The sequence below is a fragment of the Siniperca chuatsi genome, linkage group LG4 (genome assembly GCF_020085105.1).
Source record: "Siniperca chuatsi isolate FFG_IHB_CAS linkage group LG4, ASM2008510v1, whole genome shotgun sequence".
NCBI lineage: Eukaryota > Metazoa > Chordata > Actinopteri > Centrarchiformes > Sinipercidae > Siniperca > Siniperca chuatsi.
In genome coordinates this window covers 2,682,787-2,695,195 of record NC_058045.1, presented here as the reverse complement: position 1 = coordinate 2,695,195, position 12,409 = coordinate 2,682,787, and the positions used below count along the sequence as shown (strand labels likewise).

The window sequence follows — 12,409 nt, the reverse complement described above, 5'->3', positions numbered from 1 at the left end:
TCACCAAAGCACATTGCAAAGTGATGGCTGTGCATGCAGGTGGGTCTGCGTATCACCTGCCTGTAAACATGTACACGATGTGGCTACTGTCACAGATAATGTCACCTGGATGCTAGAGGCAGGCTTCAGTGTGTGTATTCCTGTTATCACTAACACTTGTCCTGGTGCTGGTTAAAAGTTAAAAAGTTACTGTCATGGGGCTGGTCCGTACCCTAATGTAAGAAATGCTTAACATACAACACACACACAAAACTTGCAATATCCAGCTCTATCTGTACTTACATCTTGCTGGCATATAGATAAATCTGTTTGTTGCTTGAGTTTGAGTTTCACCATCCTCAGCCGCCCCTGTAAGGCCTGTTTATCTTCTACCATGCAGATTAAGCTTTCATTTGAACATCGTTAGAAATGGTAGATTACATGTAAATAAGACAACTGCGACACACAAGTCCATTTGTAAAGTTTATTAAGAAACGTGTTGTTTTTCCCAAATACCTGTTCTCTCTCCACTGTCTCACAGTCGCATACGTGAAACAGAAAGTGCAGGAGTCCAAGCTGATGGGAAGGGTGGCAGAGGGCTGAACCAAGTGTGGTAGAAATAGGAGGGGCGTTTTGTTTTGTTAGAAGAGGCTAGACTTTTAAAGTACCCAAATTCTGAAAATTATGATTGTTAATTGTATATCTGAATAACACACTGTATGTATCTGGTGAAATTTCAAGGTGGCACACCAACCACCAATAAACGTAAAAGGAGTTGAGACACAAGTGGAGGCATAATGCATTATGGTGGTCAACAATACAGCTCAGGCTGAAGCTGTCTCTTTGCTTCAGAATCTGCTTACATCTCCTTCTGTGATCAATGCCATTGCAACAGCTGTGGAAAACAATAGCAGTTAGTATCAAGTGCTATTTATCCAAATGTGGAAAGAGAGCTTACTGGTGTATTTCGACCATCTGGATCACACAGCACCATGCAACCCAGCAGCTTCGAACTCAACAGGGAATTCTCAAATTCTGTCACCCAGTCTGCTTAACACAACACGCACCAGTATTTCACTGTGGTCAAGCCATCCGCCTTATTTATAACCGGACTATCAGTACCCCACTTATCCATTCACTAGTCTTTCTGCTTATTCATCTTAGTGTCATCATGTGGTTGTCATACTAGTTGTCATTGTATTTTAATGTATGTGGCTGCTATGATGATTTAATTTCCCTCTGGGGATTAATAAAGTCGACTATCTATCTATCTATCTATCTATCTATCTATCTATCTATCTATCTATCTATGATTCCTCCCAAAAGCCAAGGCATAGATTTTTCTTATTGTCAACAAACCCCATGTTAAGACCAAAACCAACAATACTCAATACTTGACTTCCCTATCCTGTTTGTCAGCCCAGTGGTTCCTACTGTAGATGTAAATCTTTAAAAACAGCTCACTAGTTTTAAAAAGGTAGTTTTTAGCAAACATTACTCAAACGGGAGGAAATACTGCATTTGTTGGGGACTATTTTAAAGAGCATGGTTCATATTGGACTGAGTCAAAATAAACTACAGTGTGTGCGTCACCAAGTGTAACGGTGTGGCTCATTGATACTGTACATTTCAATGGAGCTCTATGGAACTGAGGAATAACATATCAGGCTTTGGATACACATACAATACTTGTTAGTAGGATACATTGTTTGTTTGGGTCTGCACAAGGGATTTGTTAACTGTATAAAAATATAAAATATATATACTTATACATTTTATCACATACACTCAAACTATGTGATGATCTCATTGTATAAATAAAGTATGTTTAGAAGTTGTGCATTATTTGGTATTTTTATTCTTACAAATTCTATTGTGTTGTCTGTGTGTGTCTGTCTTTCATCGATCAGCTCCTTTCAGAGATCACTGTAGGCTTACGTATTCCTGTAGTGAGTTGCTTTGTTGGCTATAAGCAGAACAATGTAATTGTTACATTAGAACTGTAACTTTTTATTCTGTTCAAACATGGGAAAAAAAAAATTAGTTGATGTAATGATCTGTTCAAATTTAAAAATTCATAGTATATTTGAGAACTAATCTCAACTCAAAGGTCTATTTACTAGCTCTTCAGAACTCTTAATTATTACTCAGTCAGGAATGAACACCCATGTTCAAAATTCAATGTAGCGTATGTTTGGTGACTTTGTAAACAGCCTTCCAGTAACATTATCTCAGCAACAAATCTGAAGTCACCTGTTAGCTCGTAACTCAGAGAGGCAGTGGAGGCATCAATCTTACAACATAGTCTAGGGTAAGGCTACATGTGTTCCACTTGAAAAACTCAAGTGGGATCAAAAAGGTCTGAAACTGCCCCCTACCCCCTCCTCGACTAAATGATTAAAAAAATTAATCGCCTTTCGATAATCAATGAATCGTTTATTTTATTTAGGTATTCGTGCATTCAGGTATTCATGCATTTTCTAGTTCTGGCTTCTTAAATATGAGGATTTGCTGTTTTTCTTTATAATATATCCTTATAAATCAAATTTCTCTAAACTAACTGGCAAAACAAAGTTATTTGACGACGTCACCTTGGGCTCTAGGAAAATATGGAGGCCATAATTTACTATTATATGACATTTAATAGACTAAACAATTATTTAAAAACATAATTGACAACTGAAAATATAAGAGCATTGTAGCCCTAATAATTTCCTCTGCCTTTAGGCCTGTGCCAAGATTTCATGTGGATATTGTTGCTGCTTAGCCATGTGCTTCTCTCTTGCCCCCTTTTCTTACTCAACCACTTCTCTCTATCTCTCTGACGCTCTAGGCTGTAGTAAGACTCCATTGACCACATTGCGTAAGTTTTGCCGATGCCTGTAGAACAGATAGAACTCACAATAAAGACAGAAGTAGCAGGCAAGGCAGTGCAGTAGCCAACATGTGTTTTGGAACACATGGGAGCAAATGTGATAAAATTGCTGCTTTCCTGGAGAGTCGCTGAGCTAGACAAAGCTAAAGTTAGCTGACTTTGGAAAAGTTAACTCAGTTAAACAGCAACATTTCATGTAACAGTCTGCTACAAACAGGTGGTAAAGCAGTGTCCTGCATCATGTGCAGGTGTGTCTGATTTGCGATGATCCAAATAAAAAAATACTCAAATTACGAGAAAGGCGAGGAATTTGCAGCTATGCAATTCACAAATTATGTTTGTTCTAATTCATTCAAATTTGTTTTTTGAAAAAGAGACCATTTACATACATATTTCAAAAACATTCATGTTGTTCCTACCTCAACCACTTGCCATCTTGCATAAGAAATTCAGTGGGAAGTTTCTCAGTTGCAGCTCTGCAGTTTCATTTACTGCTGCTGTTCTCAGTGACACACTTATGGTTTTTCACACGTGACTGTCTAGTGAATTTTCTACCACAAACATGGCAACTGAATGACTTCTCCCCTGTGTGGAGTGTCATGTGTTGTGTCAGATGTCCTTTTTGTGTAAATGTTTTATCACAAACTGAACAGCTGAATGGTTTCTCTCCTGTATGGATCCTCATGTGTTTTAACAATGACTGACTCAGACTAAAACTTGTGTTACACACTGAGCAACTGTAAGGCTTTTCTCCTGTATGAACTCTCATGTGTCTGGCCAGAATTCCACTCCGAATGAACTGTTTAGGACAGACTGAACAGTTGAATGGCTTCTCTCCTGTGTGGGTTCTCATGTGTGTGCCCAAACCTGTGCTCTGTGTGAATCTTTTACCACAAACTGAGCAGCTAAAGGGTTTCTCCCCTGTGTGAGTTCTGATATGTCTCACAGCATCTCCTTTATAGCTAAATTGTTTCTTACAGACTGGACATATGAAGGTTTTTTCTCCTGAATGATTTATCTTATACATGTGTACTAAATGTGCACTCTCTGTGGATCTTTGAACACAAACTGAGCAAACAAATAGTTTCTCTCCTGAATTACTTTTCATGTGGCTCTGCACACAGTCCTTGGGGTCAAACGTTTTACCACAATCAGAGCAGCTAAGAGACTTTATGCCAGTGTTACATTCTTTATCACCTTCAGGAACACCATTGTTTGTCAGTGTTTTTAAATCTGACTGAGGTTTACTTGTCTCCTTCCAGTCATCCTTCAAGTCATCATCACTGTTTACAGTCTCAGGTTCAGAACAGTCTGAAGTCCTGTCATCACTAGCTGTTGGACTGACAGACACACCTGCCTGTGTCTGCTTTAATTTCACAGTGTTTAAATCTGACTCCCTGCTCTGCTTCCAATCATCATCACTGTTGTCAGTTTGTTCAGAAGAATCTGGAGAGTCATTAGCTGGTTGATGACTATCTGGATCTAAACTCCTGGTTGGTTCTGATCCTCCACAGTCCTCTCCATCACTCTCTGTTTCCATCGGTTGAGCTGAGCTGCAGGTAGGAGGCTCTGCCTCTCTGTTCTCCTCAGCTTGTCTTTGATGAAGCTGTGAGGACTCTTTATCATCTTCACTCTTCACAGAGACAGGTCCTTGAAGCTGCTCTCCCTCCTGACTGCTCCAGAGTTGTTCCTGTTCCTCTTTAATGTGTGGGTTTTTTGGGTCCTGCTGAACATCTGCAGATAATACTGAAATAACAAACAAATGAATGCAGACACACACTGACAATGTGATTACATGTTCAACACAGCTCAAACACACCAAGTAGAAGCAATTAGTACCTTGTAGCATGAATTCTGCAAAGTGTGTGTGAAAAGGGGAGACACTAGAGGGTGGTAGAGTGTCAACATAGTACCACCAGCCTGATTTGCAGTATGGTGACATCATCTTAGACTGGAAATTAGCATTTACAGTATATTTGCTATTTACCATGACCACATTCTTTCTCTAACCTTAACCCAGTGCTTTTAGTTGCCTTAACCATATTGATGCGAGACAGAAAGAGAGGCTGCACAGGTAAAAGAATGTAAATAATAGGCCAATTAAGGCACAGTAGTGATTATTTTTCTGTCTTGCTTTCTTGTTTGCAATGTTTTGTATTACGAAATGCAAAACCAAGTGAAACAGAATCATGTATTTTTTTTTATTTTTATTTTTTTTAAATTTATGTAGCCAATTGTGGAATTGCCAAAACATGGCTCTTATCAAACGTCCATCAAGGCAGTAAATCTGAAATGCCTCAGAAACAGTTTTAAACAAATTAAAAGTGAGCCAACGACTAACATTGCTTTCAGTTTTTGTGTGTGTCATTGGGCTGATGGCGCAGTGAGAGGAGGGACATTTCTCTGTATCATTCTTTAACTTTGTTTAGATAGGCTGACATTGGACCCACAAGATATTTCCCAAATAAAGTTTCCTCAAACCTGACATTATTCCCAAGACAAAGACAGTAGGCAGCAGGTGAGGCTGGACAATCAGCACAGGCGCCCCCCCAGGGACGTGAAACGGGCAGGAAACATCACTGCAGACCCATCACACTCTGGACACAACCTGTTCCAATTTGTCCCCTCTTGTAAGGACCACAGATCACTGTATGCCAACACAACCAGACACAAGTACAGTTTCTTCCCATAGGTTCCTCTGTGTGAAACTGTTCGTCTGTGAGGAGAGCGATATAACGGCTGTTTTCTTTTCTCATCTAACACCGTGAATTAAGGATTTTTTTCAACCAAACCAGAGTTGGTGATTGTTGGAACAGTGGAAAGACTAACAAAAACGGTTTTGGTTAAGTTTTATTTTGTTTCTGTTGAGTTTGGATGAAGTGTGTGTAACGATGATCTGCAAGGTAAAATGATTTCCAAAGGAGTCTGGTGGAGTGATACAATAGCTGTTTCTGGTTTAACAAAAAGGTCTATCTCTGTAGGGATCCTTTCCATAGTAACAACTGAGCCTGTCAATGGTTAAAATGGTAAATGGACTTATGTAGCGTCTTTCTAGTCATTCTGATTACTCAATAGCAGCCCATTTCACGGCTGCCGGCTGAATTAAGAATTTATTTCAACCAAACCAGAGCTGGTGATTGCTGGAACAGTGGAAAGATGTGTAATGTGTTTTTTTAAGTTTGAATTTTATTTTGTATCTGTCCAGTCTGTATGAAGTGTGTTTTACGATGACATGCAAGGTAAAATTACTGTTTTTTTTTGTTTTAGTCTGAGATGCTGGTGCTCTATTGTGACATTTAGTGGCACTGAATGTCACTTACACTACCTTTAAATGAGTCATATAGTGTCAGAAAACAATCCCTGTACAATAACCTTGTACCACTAAAACATCCACTGTACCTACAAATTATTAATAAGAATAATTTTATAATAATAATAATAATAATAATAATATATACACTTTATAGTTCAAATACACGCCTTTTTAAAAAAACAAGTACATATCATCATCGTCACTGTTAAATATAAATCCAAGAATGGTGTTGTAGGGAAAAATGGCTTAAATTCCCCTCGGGGCACCACCCTTAAAGAAGGGAAAATGATAGCCAATTAATTGATTCAGTCTCATAACATATACTAAACTATCAGTCTGGAACTCTGATTAATAATTAAATTCATAACTACAGCCAAAATTACCATATAATAGGGTTAATAAGGGTTTTGGAGTTCTAAATAGTAGAGGTTCACTCTTGTGCAACATTAAATAGACCAGCAAATACAATCAAAAGCAGTTATTTAAAAAATAATCAGAGTAAACACAATATGTAATCTAAATCTAACTAAAACTAAAGAACAAAGGGAGTGTGTGTACACTTGTGTATGTGAAAGAGAGAGAGAGAGTGTGTGTGCATGTCAGGTGTGCACCAGAAATAATGTGTAAATGGGTTTCTTTGTTCTGCCTCCATATGTTCCGTGTGCATGGCATGAACACACGTGTTAGATCAGGAACAAAGAAAGTACAGTGAAGCGAGAGCTTTGAGTTTCCTCTCTCTGTGTGTGGCTATGTTTAGGGCCAAATTGGAGCCAGGTTAGAAAAGAGGACGGTTAGTTTGCATGCGAGACACAGTAGTTACTGGATGTATGAAGTTACATGAGCATAACTAACATTAATTTAGCGGTATGACTATCAAATAACCCAACGATGAAAAAGATCACAACAATAAAGCTCAATGAACAGGGCTCGACAGTAATGGTTGCCAGGTTGCCATTATTTTTCCCAGTATTTTTTTTTCTCTCCACCCATGCCTACTTGCGCGCATCCGAAGAAAAAAACAACCACACTTCAAAGAGACACAGCGCAGCTTACCGGTAGCCTGCAGCTGCACTTTTCAAGACACCCAGGGACACGCACAGGGAAGTGGTCAGACCGCCTGAGAGTGTCCGTTGCTAGATTGCAAAGTCCTGGCGGCGCATCAAAAAAGTCAGCCGTTTGTTAGGCCATTCGAATCCGTCTTCTCGTCACCCACTGACCATCCATTCAACGTCCAGGCTGTCCATTCCCGGGAGCCTGCCGCCTCATCTGGCCCGGAGTACAGGAGATAACGCCGAACTTTCTGGGGCAAATTACAAAGCTACAACTCTGAAGAGAGGTTTCACTCTGTCTAAATTTTCGGAACTCTATTTCTGTAGAGTAATTGTGGAAACCAAGAAAGTCTCGACTGAACAGACTGACACAGACGATAGAGTAGCCGTCAGTGCTGAAAAAAAAAAGTTTTAATCGAAAATTGAATTGAATCGTGACCTGGAAATCGAAAGTCAAATCAAATTTGGAGAATTGTGACACCCCTACTTTTTTACATATAAAAAATAGGGACAGCAAAACGTGCACCCCAATATAATTTTTTTTAAATATTTATTGCATTAGTGATATTCAAATATTGCTGTTTCAGTCGAAACCGGAACCAGACAACGCTGCACGTGCGTTGGTGCATTTAGTCCAGGCATCTGTTGCAGTGACAATGGAGAAACGAATTAAATTGTTTGACTGTGGGGTGAAAAGTTCACAAAACATCACAAAGGAATGCTGGTATTTTGTATGCCAGGAATTGAGGGTGGACATGTTAATTGATAACACTTAAGATTCAAATTCTGTTATCAGAATCAGTATTAAGTATCAGATAAAACATAAACTTCAGTTTGGTTGTAATAAAGCTTTTAAACATTATTGTATGTAATGTTTATTATTAAGCGGACATATAACTGCATAGTATCTTAAATACTCAAAATATAAGGTGAGTAAAAATGGCAACCATATTTTCAGATTCAGCAACCAAAAGTTGATGCCTGATGCCAGCCTGGCCAAGTTAGTGTTGAGCCCTGATGAACCAAATCAATATATGTACATTGACAAATGTTAAGCAGTCCTGTGCTTAGCCGTGTACACTGTTAAGCTATGCCCAGTTAAGTTAATGTTACCAGTCTACGGAGGGAAACGGGTTGCTTTGGTGCTGCTTTGTTAGCTGGTGATTCTGTCGGTTGTGGATGAGCCAGGTGGGGAAGAATTGTGGTTCCGATGCGAGACAGCAAGCTCAAATAGTGGCAGCGTCAGCTGCCTGTTTGTGGCAGCTGCCAATGACCTGCCTCTGTGGCAACTGCCACTGACCTCCCACGGCAGGTCTATCTATGGAGTCCAATGGTACCTAAACAGTATATACTGTAAACAGACATGTATACATGAAGATACTGTAGGCCTACATATCGACCTACTTCATGTAGCCTATATAAAAGTAACCTATTACAAACATTAATCATTCAATATTTATCTGCACTATTGTATTCTTGTTTATTCAAATTTACAGAAACAGTTCGACTTGTATAGACATTGTATGTTGCCGTTCATTGTTGCTTTTTACTGTATATGTATTTATATACTATGTAATACTACATAATACTACATCTTTGTTCAGCTTTGTTGTCCTTGTTTTAGCTCTATGTGTATTTCTATTTTCCTGAAAGTTGTTCTTGGAACAGTGTATAGGCTATACATACTTTGCATTCAATTACATTCTAATTCTACTGGATTATTATCACATTACACATCAACTGACACGGATTAAAACTAGCTTCGACTTTTGTTTTTCCGCATGAAGAAATGGCCCAGTTAAAAAACATCATGTAACATGGCGAGACGACGTTTAAATATTACTAACCTGCTCTGTGTAACCGAACTTCAGGCTTTAAAACAGCGTCCAGTAGTATGCGTAGTCGCTCGTTCTCCCTGTTTGAACGAGAATTTTCCTCTTCATACTCTGCTATGGTTATTTCAAACAGTCCAAATATCTCTTCAGCAGCCGCAGTTAGACGCTGATTCACCACCACTCTCAACATTTCCACTTTAGACATGTTTAAAATTGTCTTATGGACTCTTTCTTGTTATCTACATTCGCAGCTAAAACCAGTAGCTTCCGTGTTCTTTCAGCAGCAACAACATGGCGATTTCCTGCCCAAATCTTTCAGAATAAATCTTCATCTTCAGACTATAAAACTTTTAAGTCTGCACAGCTTATTGCACCAGTACATTCCCTCAAACCACTAAAAGATATTACGTTACCTAACTTGTTATCAGGGTTAATGCTAATAAATAACTTTTCTAACTAATCTAGGTCATTCTATGTGGACAGCAACTAACGTTTACAACCTAATACCATATTGCAAATTACACGTGAGCAAAACATTGATATACAATACGTGAATTAATAAAAAAAAGTTTCAACCCAACAATTAATTTCGTCGTTTTGACGTAATATGACGTCAGGTCAGGTCTTCGTCTTCGTCGTCGTCGTCGTCTTCTTCTTCTTCTTCTTCTTCTTCTTCTTCTTCTTCTGATGTTTAATGGCGGTTGGCAAACAGCTTTTGGTGCATTACCGCCACCTTCTGAAATGGAGTGTGGATCAGAACAGTCTTATGCCTACCCTATAGTCTTCTTCTAAGTCCTGTCTTTTCCAAAAAACTAAATATTGCCCTGTACCCCACATGCCTTGAGTTCAATTGAAGTAACTCCTTTAACCCGAACTTAATGCGATCTCTTCCCAGTTTGTTTTTTAGCATCTGTCTTTCCTGCTCCTACCTAGGGCAATTGATAATTACATGTTCTACAGTTTCCTATATGTTACAATACTCACACATTCCAGTCCCATGTTTATCAGTTATCTTAAGTGTACTATTAAGACCAGTATGCCAGAACCTCATTCTTGAGATAATGTCTTCTTCTTTTTTTGATCTTCTGGTTTCCCTCATTTCTCCTACTTTCTTTTGGATACTATAGTAATGTCTACCTTTCATTTCCCTGTTCCAAATTTCCTACCATTTCTTTTTCATTTCTACTTTAATTATGCTTCAGCCTTACTATAATTTACTGTCATATTTACTTCTACTCTCTTGCATCTTTTGCATATTTGTCTGCCAGTTCATTTCCCTCTACCCCTATATGTGCTGGAATCCAGATGAATTTTACTATTATTCCTGCTTTTGTTATTCTGAAGATAGTTTGAGCTATTTCCAGCATAATGTCCTGTCTTGCTTCTGACTGTATACTCTTGAAACTGATTAACGCACTACTAGAATCTGATCCTATTAAAACTTTGTCTGGTTTGCTGCTTTTTATCCACTCAAGGGCTAAAAGAATAGCCAACTGTGAATACTGAAAGGTTGTTACTTACTCTTTTATTTGACACATTTAAATCTGGGATTATTATCTCTCCTAATAACCAAGGTGGGACTACAGAGAACGGTACCGTGGGGCTTAACATTGTATTCCCTATCCCTATTCCATTAGCTGTATTTCCTATTGTCCAACCGAAGCTCTTGATCTGTTGTTTTTCTTTCTCTTGGCATGGTTTTAACACATTCTGAGTAGGGTGATTCTCCTTGTGGCAAACCAGATACCTAGATACTTGAAAGTTTTTAACCCATCTACACATTCTCTTATTCCCTCTTATTCCCATTTGATGTAACTTGATCATTAACCCTTCCTTCAACAACGTGTCATACGCCTTCTCAACATCAAATAATACAGCTACTAAACTCTCTTTATTAATTTGACCTTTCCTAATTTAATTTTCTAAACACAGAGCCGGATCAATTGTGCTTCTTCCTTTTCTAAATCCGCTTTGGTAATTCTTTAACAGATCTTTTGTCTCTATATGAAATCTTAACCTTTCGTTTATCATTTTTTCCATAATTTTCCCTACATGTGACATCAAGGCAATCGGTCTATAACTTTCCGCTAATCCTGGGTCCTTACCTGGCTTACAAATGGAGAATATAACTAACTCTTTTCATTGACTTGGTAAACATCCCTCTTCCCATACTTTATTATATAATCCTAACAATATTCCTTTACTCCTACTACTTAGGTTTCCTAGCATACAATAATTTATTTGGTCTCTCCCTGGCGTTGTTTTCCCAGCCTTTCATAATGCATTATTTAGCTCTCTTATAGTAAACAACATATTTAATGCACTTCCGTCTTCCTCATCATCCTGCAGAGCTTCTACATTTTTTTTCTATTGTTCTATCTCTCTGTTTCTTTTCCTCATTTCATCAGTACTATCTACTATTACAAACAAATCTTTCATTATAGGATATCCATACACTTTTCTATTTCCGGACATCCTCTTAATCATCCCCCATACTCATTCTTATGGTGTAGTCCTTCCTAGCGAGTCACAATACCTCTTCCAAAAATCCCTTTTAACTCTCTTTACTGTACTCCTAACTACTGCCTGCTTTCTTTTATAGTCAATAAGATTCTGAAAATTATGTGTTTTCTTCAAGACTTTCTTCTTTTCCTTTTGGCTGTTCCCTTTCAGGGGTCGCCACAGCGAATCATGTAACATCATCTAACCCTGTCCTCTGCATCCTCTTCACTCACGCCAATTAACTTCATGTCCTCTCTCACTACATCCATAAATCTCCTCTTTGGTCTTCCTCTAGATCTCCTGCCTGGCAGCTCCAACCTCAGCATCCTTCTACCAATATATTCACAATCTCTCCTGTGAACATGTCCAAACCACCTCAATCTGGCCTCTCTGACTTTATCTCCGAAACATCTAACATGAGCTGTCCCTCTGATGCACTCATTCCTGATCCTGTCCATCCTCGTCACTCCCAAAGAGAACCTCAACATCTTAAGCTCTGCTACCTCCAGCTCTGCCTCTTGTCTTTTCTTCCGTGCCACTGTCTCTAAGCGTCACTGGTCTCACCACCGTCTTGAACACCTTTCCTTTCATTCTTGCTGATACTCTTTTATCACACAACACACCTGACACTTTTCTCCACCCGTTCCACCCTGCTTGCACTCGCCTCTTCACCTCTTTTCCACAGTCTCCATTGCTCTGAACCGTTGACCCTAAGTTGACACACATGTATTCTGTCTTACTGCGGCTAAGCTTCATTCCTCTGTTTTCCAGAGCAAACCTCCAACTCTCTAGATTTTCCTCCACCTGCTCCCTGCTCTCACTACAAATCACAATGTCATCCGCAAACATCATAGTG

The 12,409-nt window shown here is 38.9% G+C and overlaps 1 protein-coding gene across 1 annotated transcript; it reads right to left on the bottom strand.

The window, feature by feature from the left end:
* Positions 1–449: 449 nt before the first annotated feature.
* Positions 450–9,615, bottom strand: LOC122874677 (zinc finger protein 135-like). Its single transcript, XM_044192871.1, has 2 exons — positions 9,064–9,615; positions 450–4,600 (listed from the first exon to the last, which is right to left on the bottom strand). The coding sequence occupies exons 1-2, from the start codon at positions 9,254–9,256 to the stop codon at positions 3,339–3,341; spliced, it is 1,455 nt and encodes a 484-aa protein (XP_044048806.1). The 5' UTR covers positions 9,257–9,615; the 3' UTR covers positions 450–3,338.
* Between the last annotated feature and the right edge of the window lie 2,794 nt (positions 9,616–12,409).